This window comes from Chamaea fasciata, unplaced genomic scaffold, assembly GCF_029207755.1.
Source record: "Chamaea fasciata isolate MVZ Bird 193981 ecotype frontalis unplaced genomic scaffold, bChaFas1.0.hap1 SCAF_31, whole genome shotgun sequence".
Classification (NCBI taxonomy): domain Eukaryota; kingdom Metazoa; phylum Chordata; class Aves; order Passeriformes; family Sylviidae; genus Chamaea; species Chamaea fasciata.
This window is the reverse complement of record NW_027094116.1, coordinates 1734537-1753998: the sequence shown is the minus strand read 5'-3', so window position 1 is coordinate 1753998 and position 19462 is coordinate 1734537. Positions and strand designations below refer to the sequence as shown.

At 53.9% G+C, this 19462-nt stretch overlaps 1 protein-coding gene across 19 annotated transcripts; it reads left to right on the top strand.

Annotated features, from left to right (window-relative positions):
- The first annotated feature begins 403 nt into the window (after nt 1-403).
- Nucleotides 404-19209, top strand: TPM3 (tropomyosin 3). Of its 19 annotated transcripts, none has more exons than XM_066206816.1 (11): nt 404-568; nt 916-1041; nt 6389-6522; nt 7353-7470; nt 7717-7787; nt 9153-9228; nt 9706-9768; nt 9919-9988; nt 11739-11817; nt 13578-13641; nt 18056-19209. In XM_066206816.1, exons 1-11 carry the CDS (start codon nt 455-457, stop codon nt 18062-18064), a joined length of 924 nt encoding a protein of 307 aa, XP_066062913.1. In that variant the 5' UTR covers nt 404-454; the 3' UTR covers nt 18065-19209. The 19 variants fall into 19 exon arrangements, with proteins under 19 accessions (XP_066062913.1, XP_066062912.1, XP_066062914.1 ...); XM_066206815.1 differs by lacking the exon at nt 18056-19209 and adding an exon at nt 17392-17503; XM_066206817.1 differs by lacking the exons at nt 9153-9228; nt 18056-19209 and adding exons at nt 8570-8645; nt 17392-17503.
- The last annotated feature ends 253 nt before the right edge of the window (nt 19210-19462 follow it).

Genomic DNA, 19462 nt, shown 5'->3' with positions numbered 1-19462 from the left:
TAAATGTCAGCCCAGGGCCACCAAAACATCCTAAGCTCTCCCTAGGAAGGCAAATGGAGGGTGAGGACTTTGTGCCAGTCCTGCACAGACCCAGTTCAACATCCTGAGGAAGCGCTCTGGGCACCAGCCAGGGTGTCCTGTTGCATGGGAGGAGGGGGCACCTGGGACAATGCAGGACCCCCTCTCACAGACCTGCTGCTGCTTTTTATAACGCCCCAGCTGTCCTCAGGAGCCCAAATAAGGCTGTGACCACCCAGAGCCCCTGGGATGCACAATGGGTCCCGAGCACAGACTTTTTGGGAAGGTGGGGAGGCGGATCAGCCCAAGAAAGGCAAAGCCCCTGTGCTGGGCAGAGCTGATAAATGGTCAGTGGGGCACAGACAACACAGCTGCCCTACCCACCCATTGTCTGTCCTACATCCCGCTGCCCACCACTGCCTGTGTCCTACCAAGGATGGAGGCCATCAAGAAGAAGATGCAGATGCTGAAGCTGGACAAGGAGAATGCCCTGGACCGGGCAGAGCAGGCGGAGGCTGAGCAGAAGCAGGCGGAGGAGCGCAGCAAGCAGGTAGGGCAGACAGCAAGAGCCCCTAGCCTAGGGACGTTGGGGGGTGGCTTCTGCTTGTGCTGGGTCATGCTGAGCCCAGACCCAACAGAGACTGCCTTGGGTATGACAGTGACAGCTGCCACTATTCCAGAGCTCAAGGGCACCCCGAGGGCTGTCCAGGGCTCAGTCCCAGCCAGCTGGTGGGATGTGGGAAAGGGACGGACACTGTGGGGCAGAGTTGGTCCCAAGGATGGGGCAGGAAGGATGTCATGGGGCAGAGCTGAGCCTGGGATGGGGCAGGCAGGACTCTCATGGGATGCAGGGGTTCAGAGTGGTGTCCATCTGTGGTAACATTGCTGTCCTTCCAGCTGGAAGATGAGCTAGCTGCCATGCAGAAGAAGCTAAAAGGGACAGAGGATGAACTGGACAAGTACTCTGAGGCCCTGAAAGATGCCCAGGAGAAGCTGGAGCTGGCAGAGAAGAAGGCAGCGGATGTACGTATGGGATGCAGGGTGGAAGCTGAGCGCTGCCTTGCCCCCCTTCCTGGTGGGACTGCAGCCTTTCCCTATGCCTTGGGAACACAGGAAGGCCTCTATCTGGCTCAGTGTGCTCCCGGTAAAGCTCTGTAGGTGTCTAGGAGCAGAGAAGGGCCCTGTGAAGGATGTATCCGGAGGGCAGAGCCGGGCAGCGAGCAGCCCATCAAGTGCAGGATATGGGGTCCACGTGTCCCCAGGAAGCTCTGAGTCACGGCTGGGGGTGGAGAAGCCGAGATCCGAGAAGGAAAAGGAGAAGGACGAGGGGGGAGCCCTCATCCCCCTGCGGGCGGGGTCTCATGGCATTGCACAGCCAGACTATTGTTGTCCGCTGTTTCCAGGAAAACAATGGTGCGAGCGGTGCAGGGTTTCACCCAGAGGCCGCTCTCCTGTCATCACGAGGCATGAGGCCCCGCTCATCACCTGTCAGGACCTGGCAGTCCTCGTGGGGCCGGGATGTCTTGGGGTCCAGTGTCAGAGCGATACAGCCCAGCTCTGACGCAGAGAAGGCAGGAGCCATCCTCTCCCACCGTGCTCGTGGGGAAGTGCCTGAGCCCCAGCACAGCATTTGGGCTGCTCTCACTGGGAGCTCCAAAGCCCTGGCACATCTGTCACCCTGCAGCTTTGCTTGCAGGTCCCTGTCACCAGCCCTGCACTGGAATCGGCTTGTGTCGAGTGCAACACTGCAGAGTTCTTGGGAGCCCTTTCCCTCCCTCACAGCCTTCTTGCCTCCCTCTGCTCCTTGTTGGTATTTTCCCTGCTGTTACCACATCCCCTCTTCCTTCCTCGTGCATCCCTCTCTGTGCACCTGGAGCCCCTTTTCCTGGCTGCTGCCCCCTCAGGGTGGCCCATGGGGGTCCCTCAGTTTCCCCCTAGCCCTGGGAAGAGGGATTTTGCACCCTGGAACACTGAAAGGGCAGAGCTGCCTCCCAGGTGCTTCCAGCCCAACAGAGCCCTTTCAATTCTCACCTCAGCGCTGGAAACATGCTATGGCATACGTGCCATCCCAGGCAAATGCTCCTTGCAGCATCTACTTGTCTGGCTGCCGAGGGTTTCAGGTCAGCAGACCCGGAGCCTTTCCCTTCTATCCACATGCTTGAAGCACTGCTGAATAGGCTTCGTGGGGAATGAGAGCAGCACTCAGTGATGCGTTTATTGAGCTCTTGGGGGCTCCATGATCCTCATGACACTGAAGAACACAGCTCCCAGCTCTGACAAATGCTGATCTTCGCAGCGTTATCTGCCCTGAGACAGGAGGGTTTTCACCTCGGCTCAGGCTGTTGCACCATTGGGATTTCGCGCATGGAAGTGGAGTGGGAGCCTGGGGACCACAGCCCTGTCCCTGGGTGGGAGGAAGGAGGATCTGCTCCAGGGCTGTGGACTCCTGGCCCGGGCAGAGTCTGGGGCTTCTCCAGGGGGGCAGTGCTTGAACCCGCGGCGGGGCCGTGTCCAAATGCAGCCGGCGGGGCTGAGGGGCGTCCGCCAAGGGAGCGGGGCGGGTGTGAGGGTGCTTGTGTGGGGCCGGGTGGATCCTCCGGACCCTGTGAGACTGTGCTTGGTTCCTGTGACACATGGGGCCAGTCCCGGTGCCCCCACGCCCACATGGGGCGAGTCCCGGTGGACCCGGGTGGCCGCGGAGCAGCGGACCCGTGCTCCCCTCCGGCCCGGTGCCGGTGCCCCGTTCTCGCGTGTTCCAGTCCCACTAGGGCCGATGCCGGTGTGTGTTCCCCGCCCGGTGCCGGTGGCCCGTTCCCGCCGGTTCCGGTATCTGTGCTCCCGCCACGCCCTGGGCGCGGCGGCCGCTCCTCATCTCCCCGGTAACGCGCCCGCTGGGCGGGGTGGAAGTGACGTCACATCCGACCGGCCGTTCCGGGCGCGGTCCCGGTGTCTGGGGGTGGCGGGGCTGGAGCGGAGGGACCGAGCATGGCCGGGGCCACCACTATCGAGGCGGTAAAGCGCAAGATCCAGGTGCTGCAGCAGCAGGCAGACGATGCGGAGGAGCGGGCGGAGCGGCTGCAGCGGGAGGTGGAAGCCGAGCGCCGCAACCGCGAGCAGGTACCGCCGGGGCCGCCGCGCGGGGGCAGAGCCAGATGGGCGGCGCGCCCGGGGCCGGGGGACGTTCCGAGCCGCGGGAGTGCCGGCGAGATGCCGACCCGGGCCGAAGCGTCCGCTGGGACTGGGGCTCTCGCTCTGTGTCCGTGGCTCTCTCTGGGTCCCTGGGACCCGCCCGTGGTGCTGAGCAGACACGAGCCCGGGGCGATCGGCCTGTCGTTGTTTCGCCGTTACCGGTGTCCCGGGACGGACAGCAGCGGGGGGGGGGGGGGGCCGGCCGGGGGGAGGCGGAGGTCCCGGCCATCTTGTGCGGCCCCGAGACCGGAGCTGCGCGGATAAGATGGAAGGAATGAGCGGGCTCCCGTGGGATATGGCCAGCGCAGGAGCCCTCTGAAGCACTCCCAAACTCTGCATCCTGGCGAGCGAGGGTCTCCTCTGCCCCTGAGACCGGCAGCCGCGGGGGAAGACGGGCTGGGGTGGGATCGCCTGAAAGGGAGGAGGGAGCAGCGACAGCAGGATCTGAGCTGGCAGCGCTCGCGCTCACCGCCGGGCTGGGAGCACCGGAAGGGCTGGGGACAGGGATGAGGTGACACGGGCAGGACCTCGAGGTGGCCGGCTCCCTTGGGCCTGGGACACAGGCAAGGCTAGTGGCGTTTGGGGGACAGGGATTGGGATGACACGGGGCAGGTCCTTGCTCGAATCTAAGTGTGAGTCTCGTTGACTTTGCTGCATTCGAAGCCTGAAACTGAGCGCTCCCCCCTGAGCTGTCCGTGACAGCGCTGTGGCATTGCCAGGGATTGATTGGGCTCTGCTGCCCTGGCCCGTGGCAGAAGCTCCTGCCACTCAGGTCTCAGCTGGCTCTTTCTTTGCTGGCACATAAGGAATTCTCCTTGCAATAGAACATTGTCACGGGTACAGGCGTGTTTATCCCAGCTCCCTGAACCTCCTTCAGGGGAGAGAACCAGTGCTCCCAGTACGGTGCCCAGGGCTTGCCTGGCCCCGGGTCCTCGGGAGTCCTCTTGAATCTCTTGGGGCAGCAATGGTGAGTCCTGAAGGCCTGGATGAGCTTCTCACTTGATTTGCTGGGCTCCAGGTGCTCCCTGGCTCAGAGCTGCCTTCTTGAAGGAAGCATGGAATAACAGGAATGTGCCACTTGTAGCAGAGGTGCCTGAAAGAGTCACCTGGAAGTGTCACCCTGTACTCTGGGAAAGCCTGACAGTTTCATCTGTATCTAGAGAGAAGCAGCAGAATAGGAGGTGTAAGGGCTCTTCTGCAACAGGGGAGAGGCACTTCCTCAAAATTAAGGGTGGTTTTTGGGTGGGTTGAACATTGCCTGCAGGAAGTCAGGGCTAAGTGAAGCAGTTCAGAGGGTCAGGAAAGTGGAGGCCCGCTGTACTGGTGTGTCTCCATTGCCTGGGAGAAGGAGGGAGGAGGTCCTCCACCTCAACAGCTGGTAGCCCCTTTAATAGGGAAAAGATGCGTGTCAAGCCATCTCCTTCCTGGTTCTGTTTAAGGTATTGTTGCATTCCCCTTCAGGCAGACCACTTCCCCTTTCAGTGGGGTGGGTGTTGGCTCTGGGCACCAAAGGGGCGTGGGCTTCTCCAGAGTGGGCTTTACCTGCATGGGAGCTCCTCTGTGCTTTCCCAGCCTGGTCTTGGAACCTGCCAGTGGTGCCTCAGTGCCAGTGGGGGGGAGTGCTCGGACAGTCCCTCTGGGAATGGGACACAACTGGTGTTGGGCCCCACCCTAACGCTGCTGCCTTTCATCACTCTGTTCCTCCCTCCTCAGGCCCAATGAGGAGCAGTGTGTCCAGCTCAGATGCTTTGTTACGTGCAGCTGGGGTATTTCGTGTTTGTCTGGCATGTGCCTGTGCCTGGGTCTTTGCAGAAGATCAGAGTGCTGCCCTGGAATGGCTGCACTCCTGCCTGCCTTTGTAATCCTGTTGGGGAGCAGGATTCTGGACTCCCCAGAAGGGCTCAGGTGGGGTGTCAGAGTCCTAAAGTGTCTGGGCTCCCCTGGGCTTTGGCTGGACTTAATGTGGATGTGGCTGTGAGCAGGGGCCTCATGGCCCATCAGGTCATGCCCCGAGGGTCCCAAAAAGATTGCAGCAAGTCTCTAGTTGACTGTTTAGTCTGGGTCTGATCCAGAAGTGGAGTGCCACTGAAGGGATTTTCATCCTTGGCCTTGAGGTGCTTTGTTTTCAGCAACACTGAAGAGCAGTTCCTTCAGTTCCTCTATATCTGCCCTGGCTGTGTTCTGACTCAACACTGGAGCAAGTCACAGGGTGATGGCAGTGCTGTATTGCCTTACTGAGCACAAGCAAGTGGCTCTGCCACATGAGTGATGAACTGAGCACAAATCTTCATGTTCTGTGTTCCCCACCATCTCTGTTGCCAGCACAGTGCCATAGGGGCTGGCTTGTACCTCATAGCCTCTTTGGAGGCTGACTAGGACATGGATTGCAGTGGCTGGGGGCTGGGATGGCCTCTGATCTACGCCGGTTCTTTAAAGCTTCAGTCACATTTCTGGCAAATGTCTGCCGGCTGTCAGCAGTTTCACCAGCTCCCAATGTGTATGACTGAACCAAGGCAGCTATTGCTGGGGAACAGCCTCCTCAACCTGTCTTGAGACAGGCTTTTGCTCCTTCTGTGGATTGTTAGTGAGTCCGCTGGGAGGAAGGAAGCCTCAAGGACTGCAGGTTCTCTTCTGGGGCTGTGGGCACTGCAGCAAGTAGCCCTGGGGCTCGGCAGCACCTGTGACCAGCCCAGCCCAGCCTGCCAGCACCCAATACAGCTTCATCCCTGAACATGTTAATCCTTCTCACCTTGCTGATGAGAGGATTTGCCTCAAGTAATTCATGTCCATATCGCACTAGTAAACTGACTCTCTTCTAAGTGGCAGCTGTCACCACGCTCTGGCGTGGTGGATAAACAGGGCTATGATGAATGGCCTGGCAGGATCCCAGCAGCTGCAGAGGCAGCCCTTGGTGTAAGTCATATCCTCAGTGTTTATGGCTTAAACTATCAGAGCAGTGCAGGCTGACAGTGAGAAGTCTGCAGGAAGGCTGCTGTGCGGAAAAGGTGTGCAGGAAGTGTTGCAGAGCTAAGTGTGCTGCTTGCCTCTGGGAGAAAGGCTAAAGCATCCTGGGTTTGCTTGGGGCTCCTGCGTGCTGCTGCTGACCCGATGGCAAATTTCAGCTGCCCTACCCAAGCTGGTAAACCTGCACAGGCTGAGTACCCTCCTCTGCTCCCTCCAGGCTGAGGCAGAAGTGGCATCTTTGAATCGCCGTATCCAGCTTGTAGAGGAGGAGTTGGACCGCGCTCAGGAGCGCCTTGCTACAGCTCTGCAGAAGCTGGAAGAGGCGGAAAAGGCGGCAGATGAGAGCGAAAGGTGAGCAAGGAGTCCTGCTCGCACTCTGCCAAACGTTGAGTGTTCAGTGCCATCAACTTTTTGGGCTTCCCAGAGTGGGGGAGAAGGATCCCACATCAAGGGCTGGATGTGGGAGTCGATGCCTGCTTATGCAGAGCAGCTAAAACAGTGCTGATAAACCTGAGGCTGCTGATGGCCTTGAGTGTCCTGGAACCTGAGGCAAGGGAGCAAGGAAGTGCCATGTGTCACCATGCATCCCCACCTCCAAAGAAGGAGAAATAAATGGGTTCAGGCACATCATTGCCTTGTAAAGGTGGCTGCTGTTGGGGCAGCTTCTGTTCCATTTGCCCCTGCCAGCAGGCTCCCTAACTGGCAGGTGTCCCCTGACCTGGCCTGCAATTCAGAGGGGAGTGGTCCACTTCTAACTGTCTGATGTGCTTCCTCATGCACACACCGTGAGGAGCCTGACCCAGCTGGTGGCCTGCCATAGAGACAGGCTTGGCTCTTCCTGCATTCCAGATGGGGAAGTGTTTGACTTGGCTGTGCCGAATCCCTAAGACAGCTGGGCTTGTTCTCAGCAGCATTGCACTTCCCTTGGTCTGGGAACCCAGTGATCTGCTGGAGGAATGTTCCAAGGAACAGTTAATTCCAAGCAATTGAGGTTGCTGTATTCACATCAGCCCAGCATCCTCTGCCTTCCCATGCCACCTTCTGCCTTCAGAGGAATCATGGTTTATTGGGAAGCACTGTGCTTCCAAGGCAGTGCTGTTAATGCTCTGAAACTCATTGCACTGCTGGCTTGTCAAAGATTGTTTTACACATCTCCCCTCCTTGTGCTTGCTTTTGGGCAGAGGTATGAAAGTAATTGAAAACAGAGCTCTGAAGGATGAGGAGAAGATGGAACTGCAGGAGATCCAGCTCAAGGAAGCCAAGCACATTGCAGAGGAGGCAGACAGGAAGTATGAGGAGGTGAGACCCTCGGATGCTCCAGTACGAATGACCTGGACCAGGAGAGTTGAATCCTCTTCCTGCTGACAGCAAACCTAGGGGCAGAGCCTGGCTCTCAGCAGAGCTACATCAGTACTCTGCTTGGCCAAAAGATTCCGACAGCTCCAGTGGCTCCTGCAGGCATTCCTTCCATTCCTTTCGCTGCTATGCAGAGCGTACAAGCTCAAAACTATCCCCCTTCCTCTTGACTCTGATTCTCCTTTCCAGGTTGCTCGGAAACTGGTGATCATTGAAGGAGATCTGGAGCGTACTGAAGAGAGAGCTGAGCTTGCAGAGTCGTGAGTAGTCTGCTTACATGTACCTGGCAGGTCTGCCTCTGCATGGGAACTAACATTGCATTGCTAACCTTGTTACACAAGGCCTGAAGCACACAGTGGGTTTAGGTCTGTGAAGGAAAGGGATGAAAGCACTTCCCTCCTTGAAACAGGATTTGCTCCACCTAGGATATGGAGTTTGTGATGCAATTTGCCTTGGGTGGAGATGCTTTGCCCCTTTGCATGGAGTCACTCTCTAATCATGGAGGCTGGAGAGATTTCCTCCCCTCAGTATTCACCAGCACTGCTTTGTGTGTGCAGTCACAAGATCATTCATGTTGCTACAGAACACAGTGCTTGAGCTGAAGTGGCAGAGGCCTCCTGGACCAGGGGCTGGAGTGGCATACGGGGTGAGCGAGGACAGAGTTGTGGCTGAGGCTGGTCTCTGGGCCTCTCCAAGTATTTGGAGTAACCACTACAGGCTTCTTCACTGCTGAGCAGAAATCTGGGCTTCCTCTGCTCAGAGCAGAGACACAAATCCTGGTGTTTGGGCTCCTTTCAGGTGTCCAGATGCTTTAGCTGATCCTTGAAGAGCTGGTCAGGGCCTTTCTGTGCTCTGGGCCTTGTCTAACACGGTGTGTATGCAGCAGCAGCAGCAGCACTATGCTTCCAGCCCAGCATGTTGTGACCATGACTTTTTTGTGTTTCCCCCCACCCCCTTTTTTGCTCTGTGGTGGTGTGGTTTTGGTGCTCCTTTTGACCTTGTCCCCACCTGGCTTGTGCCCTTGTGTGACCGTCACTAACAGTCATTGCCGGGAGCTGCAGGAGCAGATCAGAGTGATGGACCAGAACTTGAAGTGTCTGTCTGTTGCCGAAGAAAAGGTACTAACCTTTCCCTCCTTGAACCATTAAACCAGAACTCATGTGGTCTCCTCACTATGCTCCTCCCCTCAGCTTAACTGCATCTCTCTCTTTCTCTCTCCTGGAACATTCTGTCTTCTCTGCCCATAAATACCCCTGTCTGAGTGGTGGTGGCTGTCCTTCTGTCCATCAGAACAGCTTCCCTCTGTACAGCACACTAAATGAGAAGCTTCTCATTGGAGACTCCAAGTCTGGCAGAAACCTGTGTCATCATCTCACTGCTCAGCTCTGTGCCCCATGCATGTGCTGGCAGAATACTTCAAGCATGAACTTGGAAGCGAAAAGGGAACTTGCTTTCTGCACAAGTGCCTCAAAGCAGGGTCCTATCCAGTCTCATCTCAGACAGTCTCCTAAAGAACTTCCTGATCTTCCCTGCATGTGGATTCACTTCTTGTCTCCTGTCTTTCCCTCCCACTTCTTCTTTTCCTTTTTTTTTTTTTTTTCCCCTTTCCTTACAAAACCCCACAGTAAATGTTCCGAGCTGGAGGAGGAGCTGAAGAATGTCACCAACAATCTCAAGTCTCTTGAGGCTCAGGCTGAGAAGGTAGGGCTGCCTGTCCCAGGGCCAGAAACATTGCTGTTGTGCTACGAGGGTGTGTAAACAGCAGAGCACCCACTGGGGTGGAAATGATTCAACTGCATCTTAAGCAAGCCAGGAGCACTGTGCTTGCTCTGCTGGGAGGGCTAACACATTTCATTGGAGGGCCGTGGAAGCTGGGGTGCGGGAAGCCTGGCTGCCCTTCCCTGCCTTGGGGCAGACTCAGTCAGCCAAGATGTTTAAGCTGCTAAAATGTTAAGATGAGATTTTTTTTCTGCATCCAAGTTTGTGTTCCATGCCTGATGTGAGACTTGCCACCTGACTCAGTCCTGTTGGACTTGGGTAAGGATGTGAACAGCTCCCAGTTGGAAGGTTCTGTTGGCATATGTGCTGCAGTGAGGCATTTATGTCACCCTCTGTAATTGTGGGCTCTCTGGAGAGGGAGGTATCTGGGGCTGCTGACTGCTGACTCCTTTTCCGCAGTACTCTCAAAAAGAGGATAAATATGAAGAAGAGATCAAGATTCTGACTGATAAACTCAAAGAGGTGAGTGACCATGTCAGGATGGCCCAGCTGGGTGAGCTGGCCTCAGCTTGACTGGGAAGAGCTGAGGTGAAGGGTGAGAGGCTCCATGTCCTTGGACTGATGCCCTTTGCTGTAGAGCTGTTGCACTAACTTCTTATTTCTGTCTGGCAGGCGGAGACTCGTGCAGAATTTGCTGAACGCTCTGTAGCCAAGCTGGAGAAGACCATTGATGATCTGGAAGGTACATTCTGGGGATAGGAAACCAAGGAATGTGTGTTGAGGGAGAAGCTAAGGAGGGCTATCTCTCGGGTAGCCGGAGAGCGGAGAGGCTGCTGTGCCCCTCATTACTTGGAGCATAACCCAACTTTGCCTCCAAGGTGAGGCTTGGCAAGAGTCCTGCCCTGTTGCCTCTGCTCTGAAAACAGTTCCCCGGCTGTGCTGCAGCAGGTCTCAAGCTCTTGATCCAGACACCTGGCCTTATCTAGATAGCTGGTATATTTTGATAGTGATGTCCTCAGGAATGTAACTAGGTCCGTGTGCTCCAGCTTAATCCAATTAATTTAGAAGTGGCATAGGAAAGAAACACCTGAACTTGTAAGAATTGATCACAATAATATCCTTGAGTGCAGAATGTCATGCTTGTGCTGGCTACTGCAAACGGCATCTGGCAAGTCAACCATGGGAGTCAATAAGTCTTGAAATAGCCCCCATGAAGACTCAGACACCCCAGTGTGAGTCCTGAATCACGGTTAAATCACGAGCAGTTCAGTCCATGGGGTAGTCAGCCTGTGCCAAGTTTCTTTCCTCCTCCCACTCTTTCACACAATTCTTCAGGAACACTCCTGAGGCCAGCCATCCTAGAACCTTGCCCCAAGCCACAGAAAGAGAAGGTTTTCAGCTGCCTCCCTTAAATCTGGGACTGTGGCCAGATTCTTCTGTGAATTGCTGTGGCTGGAGTGGTGGTGCTGGTAAACCAAAACTCTTACAGGTCTCCTACCTTGACCACAGATGTGCCTATGTGGTGTTTTAGTGCCAGGTCTCGGAGATACAAAGCACCATCCTGCTGTCTGGAGTCACTCTGGAGGTTTATTATCTAGAAATAGCAATGGTGTCAGCTGAGCTGTTCCAGAACTGTAGCCAAGCAGCAATCTGAGCCACCTCATGATCCAGAATGAGCTTTTATTTGGAGCTGCAAAATGTCCTCCAAATCCCTGCATGCTCCCCTTGAAACCTGTTGATTGAGAGTTGGCTCTGGTCTACAGCCTTGCTGCTGAAGTGACCTAGTTTATGACAGCTGACAAAGTACCCCAGGCTCTGCGAGGCTGTTAACAGCATGCCCAACTCTACTATAGCCCAGGCAGCTGGAGCTGGAGCAGCCTGTGCCAGCTCTGCAGGGATGCATCAGCACAGTTCCAGGCCCGCCCCTCCCTGGAGGCGGAGAGCTGCCTGTCTGCTCCATTATCTGATGGAGAACACTGGTGTGGCCAGTCTGCTCTCCCGCCTCACTATGTCCTGCAGGATTGGAATTTCCTCTGATGCCCAGCTCTATTACATGACTTCTTGCAAGCCAGTCTTTGCATTGAGACTCAGGTGAGAACAAAGCACCTCAATTATCAGTGCTCTCCTTAGGTGTAACAAGCTTCTCCCTAAGTGGATGGAGTTGGCTTTCCTTGCTGCTCCTGACGCTGGTTCCTGCTGACGTAGCTGGACAGCTTGTTTTTACAGGGTGATGTGGTTTGAGTCCTTGGCTCTGGTGTGCTTGGAGCTGGATTGTAATCCTGGAACACACTTGTGGGTCACTTGGTCTTCAGGCTGCTGAAACCCTCCTGTTCATTGTTGGGGATGAACACGGAGTCGTGATGGCTCCATATCCAACTTCATTTTCTTCTGTTCTTGAATCCCATCCTGCTTTTCCTGCCCCAGAGTGTTGGAAGAACTCCTTGGCCTTCCCTCATTGTTTTCCTTTTGTTCTCCTCCTAAACCTCTTCTAGATGAGCTCTATGCCCAGAAACTGAAGTACAAAGCAATTAGTGAGGAACTGGACCACGCCCTGAATGACATGACTTCCATGTAAATATGAGCTGGGTGGTGTTCGCCTCTCGCTTAAGCAGGCTGGACCACCAGTGCTTGCTTGGTTTGCTGTGGTTTCCATAGTTGGAGAATTGACGGTGCTGTGCCGTCCAGGTTACTTCTACAGATCTGCCCAAGGTGCCCCCAGCATGCCATCCTCTAACTCTAGGTCCTTGTGATCTGCATGTGTAACTAAGTGCTGTGCTGGCCTGAAGGGGTTCTGACTTAAATTTGAGTGCAATTCCCATTCTCACTGGGAAAGGCTTTCTCAGGAAATGTTGCTTTCTCATCTGCTGGAGCCACTGGGCCATGGTCTCAGATTCCTTCTGGAAGAGGCTGTGGATAGTGCTCAGGTGGATTCCTTAGGAATTGCCGCAATAGGCTTGAGATGGGCCGGATCATGAACTGATCTGTGGAAGTAGCTGAACTTGTGTGTTTTGGCAACTTTGCTCCTCAGCTTTGTGTTCAGATCTGCAGTGGGTGCTGCTAACAACTGCTCCATCTGGTCCTTGCACTAACCCAGGAGAGACCAGGTCCTCACTCCACAGAGAAGAGCCTTAACACGAGTGTCCCAAAGTTTCCTAAGCAGAGTTTGCTGTGCACAAACATTGAAGCTGCTCTTAAAATTGGTGTCTCCTTCTGTTTCACACAGATAGGTCTTGTGATTCCAAACTCCACTTTGGATTTGTCTCTCTGCTTGGTGGCTTGTTCTGCATCTGCAGCCGGCATTCACGCTCTCTTCATCTCACTCTGAATTCCAGTACCTTTTTCCATTTACTGTGCACAGGGCATCCCTGGGAATGGGTGCTGTAAAGAACGGAAGCAGCAGCAGCCGCCCCCCCAGTTCTGCTGCACTTGCTCCCAAACAAAGCTCCCTCTTGTGTGACCTGATGTGCCAGACACAGCCTGCTCTGAGGGGCTGCCCTTTCCGTGTCGGGGGAGCTGGGAGGGTGGTGTTCTCATCTGCATATCTTGTGTGGAGCCATAAAGCTCTTTTTTGTATTTCTCTTGCCTCTTGCTCGAGCATGATGTCACTTTTTTTAAGGAAAACAGTTCTTGCATAAATGGCTGTTGCTTTTGAGAAATGGGTTTCTAGTGACCACTTGCTGCTTTAGAGTAACTGTTTCAGCATTACCTTCAAACCAGTGTCCCCCTCGGTGGAACACAGACCTCACTAGAACGCTGGATTTTTGTTTGAGGTGTGTTACTGGCTCCCAGATGTGATGGCAGCTCTGCAGGCAGGGCCTGTGGGGTCAAACAAGAGGCTGGGGGTTGCAGCAGGAGGCCCTGGAGCTGTGCCTGACTGAAGACACTCCTCATTCCTGCCTGCTTTGGAGTGTTCACCAGCACCAGTTGCCAAATGCTGGCTTGCAGTGGGAGGTCACGCACCTGATAGTTGTTAGCCAGGGTATGGAAGCCAATAAATACTGTGTGAGCTCTGGCTGGATGTGAAGCTTCTTGCTTCAGGAATGAGATGGCACTGCAGCAGGGCTGGGAGCATCTGAGCCAGGGAATGTTTTGCAGAGCCTTCCCTTCCCCATGCAGGGGCTGAGGGCTGCAGGATCCTTCTAGGAGCGTGGCATAGAGCTTCCCACTGAGCACTGCCACTGGGCTGTGAATGCCTGGCATGTGTCACCGCTGGTACTGTTGCTAGTTGATCTGGTATGATAAACACTGGTCAGCCTCTCAAAACAGTATGTGCTGCCTCATGGTGGTTAGTCAAATATTTTTTCCTTTCTGGATTGGTTCATCTGCTACAGTGCCCGAAGAGCCCTTCGTGAGCAGAGTTCTGATGAGATGGGACACTTGCCGTGGTTTTCTCAGGTTTGTGCCCTTCTGGTCTTTACATGACAGCAATGGCAGTCAGGATTATCTAGGCACACTCACCTGCCCCAGCCCGTCCCGCTCTGTCTTTGGTGGCAGGTCTGGGCAGGGAAGGGAGGGGGCACTCAAGGAATTTCCAAGTGTGGTCTCACTCTCCTGGGATGTGGGGCAGTAGCTGTGCCCTCTAAGCACAAACCAAGAATCCAGACCTCTTCAGTAACCCAACTGCAGCTGGAGTTGAGGATCCGGATCCTGTGGAAGGGACAGGGCCTTCTGTAAATGTGAAGGCTTCCATTGTCCATTGTCAGCTCATGACAACAGGGACATCATCATCGTCTGTCAGTATCTGAAGGTAGGGTGGACCAGGTTCTGCTCAGTGGTGTCTTGCAGTAGGACAGGCAATACATAGAAACTGATGCCCAGGAAGTTCCACCTGAACATAAGGAAGAATTTCTTTCCTGTGTTGGTAAATGAGCTCTGAGCTGATTGCCCAGAGACGGTGTGAAGTCTCCCTCACTGGAAATATTCCAGAGTGATCTGGATATAATCCTGTGCAGTGCATTCTGGGACGACCCTGCTTGAGATGAGACGTGTGACCAGATAACCCACAGCAGTCCCTTTCAACCTCACCCCTTCTGTGATTGTTAGCAGGTGGGAGGTGGCAGCATGCCCTTGGGAAGTGCTTCTCTCCTTGTGGGGAGGTCTAGTTGCATCCTGACTCTTGCTGTGGGGAGCTGGTGGCTCTTCTCTGCACAGTGGTGTTCCTGGGAATGTTATCTAAGGCTGGGCTGTGGCAGGCCCTTTCCCCACTCATCTGGAAGGAATCCACTCTGGGTGGTGGATGGGTATGTGGGTGGGTGATGCAATGTTTCCCCTGGGAGGTTTTGGAGGCATCTGGTCTAACTGGATTGCTGGGCTTGTGCAGGCTGGTTACTGTGAGCTGTGCTGTGATGTGGGAATGCTGCAAACATAGGTTAACTGACCAGGAGGGCCAGGTCCTAGGGCTCCCTGCATCCTGGCGCTCTCTGAGTGGCAGGGATAGCTGGTGAGGCTGCCCTGGGGTTGGGCAGAGAAGGGAGCAGGCCAAACATGGGATAGCTGCTGCAGTCCTGGGCAGGTGTGCTGTTCCTGAAGTCTGGGAAGTTTAGTCATGCTAAACATTCCAGTCTGCTGCCTTGTGTGGGTGAATCATCAGGTCCCTGTACACAAGCAGGAATGTTTGCTTGAAAGCTCTGAGCTGTTGCCCCAAGTCCTGCTGAGCACAGTTCACTCTCATCCTCTGCCACTCGGAAGACCCAGGACCAGCCTGGATCACTTGGGTGTGGGGACTGCCATCAGGGCTGCTCAGAGCCAGCATGGAGCCGGAGATCCTCACAGCAATAGTAGCTGTTGTGCAAGGCATGGGCCAAGATGCAGTATACCCACAACTTCCCTCAACTTCCAGATTGTGGTAGGACAAAAATCATTGGCTTCTCTGCCTATGCCTTGGTCCCTTGGTGACTTTAAAGAAGGGACAATCAATCAGCATTACTGCCCTCTCCTGCAGAGCGAGGTGCAATCAGAGCGGCTTCTGAGCACTGAGAAGCTGAGGATGAAGCTGAAGTTGAGCTTCCCCCTCTGTGTGCAGGTGTTACACTGGAGGAACTGAGCTGAGACTCTGGGTAGGGCGACATGCTTTGACTGCTCCACGTAAACCACTCGACTTTCTGGAATTTTACCCAGCTAGGTCTTGTTCAAGAGCAGAGTATTCGAAGAGTGAAAGCAATGAGGAATGGTGTAGCTCCCCTTCAGAGGGTGCCTGAGAGTCCTAGGACCTCATAGTACAAGGATTAGAGTGGAAGCCCAAGGCCAAGGCTGTGCTGTAGGCTCTCTCCTCCAGCAGAGGTATCACACTATGTGTCACTGCAGATGGTGCTGGTTGGTTCTGCCAGGCTGGAGGATGATGTGTAAGGTTTTTTCACTGCCTGGAATTCCCCTAAGTACAGGATTTGGTGCTGTCAGGCTGGGAGCAGCTGTCATGCAAATGAGCAAGGAGAGATGCTGAATGTATTCTCTGTAGTGGCTGGTTCTGGCTGACAGGCTGTGTGACAAGACATTGGCCACTCAGCCCTGAGAAGTGACAGATCCTGGAAAGGGACCAAACATGCTGATGAGCATGAGTGCTTGGCATGAACCTCGAGGATGTGTGTGGCTGCTAGATCTCTGTGAGGCTATAAGGACAGGGTCTGGAGAGGCCATGGCTGCAGAGGCATTGGCAGCTTGTGCCTTGCTCATGAAGTTGTTCTGGGGCAGATGTAAAAGAGGATCCTGTGCTCCAAAAGTCCTTCTGTCCTGTACCTGAAGCAGTTGCTGCCTTCAGTCCTATGTGGGTTGTTAGTGTGGCGCCAAGCGTGTTCTCAGAAGAGGGTCCTCTAGGCCAGGGATGAGATGTTGTCATTCTCAGTTCTTCTGGTGTGCACATCCTGCTGTTCAGACCCTGTCAATCCCACTGCAGTGTGGTGTGGCTCCCTCTGGAAGCTATTTCTCGTACAGTTGTGAAGGACTCGCTTCTGCAATGTGCTCCACAGGCATAAAGCACATCCCAGATCTCTGTCCTTGCTGGGGTCCAGCCCAGCCCTGCCTGCAGGCTGCTTCTCTGGTGTCTCTTCTTCCTTTCTTTGCCTTTGCACATCTTTGGCAGCACTTCCACTTCTGCCCGCACTTGGTTTCCTCTGTGATCTTCTAAGCTGAAGCACAAGTTAGAGAATGACAAACGTTTGGGAATAGCCCAGACTGTCCTCAGAAGCGCACGTTATGGAGACAGCTTTTTTGATGTGCTCATCTTGGTGCTCTACTAACCTTCCCTTTCTCTCTTTTTCTCTCTTCCTCTTGTTTCCCTTATCCTATCGCTGCTGCAGAGCGCCTGTACAGCCAGCTTGAGAAAAACCGCCTGCTCTCTAATGAGCTGAAGTTAACGCTGCATGATCTGTGTGACTGAGAAGGGGCCCACTAATCCCATTAAACAAGCTTATTTCGACCACCAGTGCTGTGGACCACAGTGAAATCTGATCATTAAGACTGGCAGACTTGTGAATTTTATGCAATTGCTGCTTTTTAATGAGGCACTTGGATTTATCCTGTAATTTATTTAAGCATTTTTTAATATATCAAGGTAACCTCTATTCTTGGTGAAGTCACCCCCAGACTTGGCTGTTTTTTGAGCAGTCTTGTTTGCTTGTGCAGGGGGTCCTGCCTGGCTCCTCCATGGAACCAGAATAGCTACACCTCCCAAATGAGGGGTGGGGTGAAGTTAGACTAACACCTGCTTGAAGCTGCCTGTCAAGTGCTACAACTTAATTCACTATTAGCTGAATGACTGTAGGATTTCCTGGTGCATGGAATGATGGCTTCTACCAATAAATGACTGACCTTGTGGTCTGTGAGACACTGCACACCTGCATACATTCCTATCTAGGGGAGTCCTAACTGGGAAGGTTTGGGGGCAGCAGTAATTTCCCAGGCCTGACCCCCAGTGCAGCTACAGAGCCCTGAAATGGGTTGGGAAAGTTCAAAGACATCTTGACAGCAAGTGCCAAAATGCACAGCCTGAAGCTATGTCCTAGGTGCCTGCAGGGAGTATTTAAATGCTGCCGTTGCTCATGCTCTCGTGCTCGAGGAAGGCTGTTCTCTCTCTGTGCACAGTTTCTGGCCCTGGGGAGATTGGGAGTGGCTTTGGGAATCTGCCTGTACCTAAAGGACATTTTTCTACAGCCTGTCTCCCAGCGTGTGGATGTCTCCAGTGATATGGGTGGGCTCACCTTTGGAGTAAAGCCTACTTAGAGCTCTAGCTGCTGATCTGCTCTCCTCCTGCCTTAAGGAACATGTGAGAATTGACTGCACAGCTGCCTGCAGTGTCGGGCAGGGTGCAGCTCCATCACTCCTCACTCTCTGCCTGTCACTGCTCCAGCTCCTGCCCCACTGCCCTCCAGGCTGGCGGTCTGCTCCCTGCTGCTGGGCTTGGCATCCCTGCCCTGTGCTGAGGGGAAGGGGGGCACAACCAGCTGTAGTTCCAGGGGATGGTTTCCAAGTGTGTGTTGCTCTTGGGTGCCTTGCTGGGCCACGTGTCAGCTGTGGAGGTGTGGAAGCCCTGGGAAGAGCTGGCTGCAGTCAGAGATGCCTGCATGTGAAACACTGCCTAGAGCTCTGGCTAAAGGTGTACCGTGGCAATACTGACTGGGAGCACCAGCAGTGTGAGAGGTGATGGCTACACACAATCCAGATAACCTCAGAGCTTCCAGCTACACCCAGCCAGGCACTCTGGTCCAAGGATCGCTGCAGCAGCGTGTGGGGAAGGGGCTGGCACAAGCTTTCTTTGGCAAAGGACTCTCGGTTGTTTGATGTTGATTTGTAACTCTTGACTCTTGCTTCCTGCCAGATAAACTAAAATCCACCAAAGAGGAGCATCTCTGCACGCAAAGAATGCTGGACCAGACCCTGCTAGACCTGAACGAGATGTAATGGATCCCTGCCACTGCCTCTGCCATGTGATGCCAGCCCAGCTGCTGCTGCCCTCTAACCCTGGGACCAGAATTTACTTTCTGTTGCCAACTTGACCAAACACAAATGTTTGTTCCGGGGTCAAAGGCCACCAGGTTGGGCAGAGCTTCATACAGCATCATTAAGGGAAATAAACAATGCAATAATGTTTGGAGAGCATGTTTGAGATGTACACATTTTGTAACTACCTTTTTTTGTAGCAACCATTATAAACATTCCAAATAACATGTGAGGCTGGTGAGCTACACTTCAAAGCTCTTGGCTTTAAAATTTGGTATTAACCTTCAGTTAATCGGCTCTGGGCCACCCTGCTTTGGCAGGGCAGGAAACGGATATGATGGTTCTGGCTGCGAGTCACAGTAGCCAGGCTAGGGATGAAAGCCTGTTGGGAAAACTTCCTTTCCAGGAGCTGTTTGCCAAAAGCATAGTTCAGTTTTTCAGCTTTAAGGTAACTCCGTGTTGGGAAGGAACAACTTGGGTGAAAGGCGTCCTTTTTTTGGGGTTTGGTTTGGGGTTTTTTAAGCCAAACCAGTCATCTGAACAATTGAACTAATTGAACCTTCACAGGGATTGTGTCCCTTCCCCTCCACACCTGAAGGGCTTAGAGAAGCCCCTGTCCGTGTAACCCATTGCTACCCTGGGGCTGACTCTGCCTTTACTAAGTGCTGATGCACCAAGCTTCACTGCTCATCACTGGGTTACACTTAACAGCTTAAGTACAACAGCCTTGTGTTCTTGGAAAAGTGTTTTTGCCTACCTGGAGGGAGGGAGCCAAGCCTTCCCTCCTGCCCAGGACTGCTCTTACTGTCTTAATTGACTCCAAGCCATCTCGCTGTGCATTGCTGATGTGTCGTGGTTGTGAGGCGTGAGTGTGGCAGTGTCACACTTACAGTGTGTAGCTTGTGGTTTGAGCATGCTGCTTGGTTGTAGCAGTTTTTGGGGCCAATCTGGAGACAAAAACCCTATCCAGTGTTTTGATACTAAATTGAAAAATTGTGTTACTGTCTTTTGAAATAAAAATCGATCCCTCCACATGGCTGCTGTCTACAGAGCTTCATTATATGGGCTTCTGGGGATGAGAATGGGGATGAAGACGGGTTTATATGCCCATTCCTTTGGGGGTGAGACCAGGCTTAGGGTAAGTAGCACTTCCCAGGGCAGGAGTGTAAAAGCAGGACTGTGGTGATGAGTTCCTCAGTCAGTTTGGAGATGACACTGAGTTGAGTGGAAGTGTTAATCTGATGGAGGGCAGGAACGCTCTGCAGAGGGATCTGTACAGGCTGGA

What these genes read in the sequence shown, in the direction of transcription:
- TPM3 (XM_066206815.1), top strand. Translation starts at nt 455, where the DNA reads ATGGAGGCCATCAAGAAGAAGATGCAGATGCTGAAGCTGGACAAGGAG. An exon ending in CGGAGGAGCGCAGCAAGCAG is followed by an intron (nt 569 to 915) that starts GTAGGGCAGACA and finishes CTGTCCTTCCAG; the next exon opens with CTGGAAGATGAGCTAGCTGC. An exon ending in TGACTGATAAACTCAAAGAG is followed by an intron (nt 9,769 to 9,918) that starts GTGAGTGACCAT and finishes TCTGTCTGGCAG; the next exon opens with GCGGAGACTCGTGCAGAATT.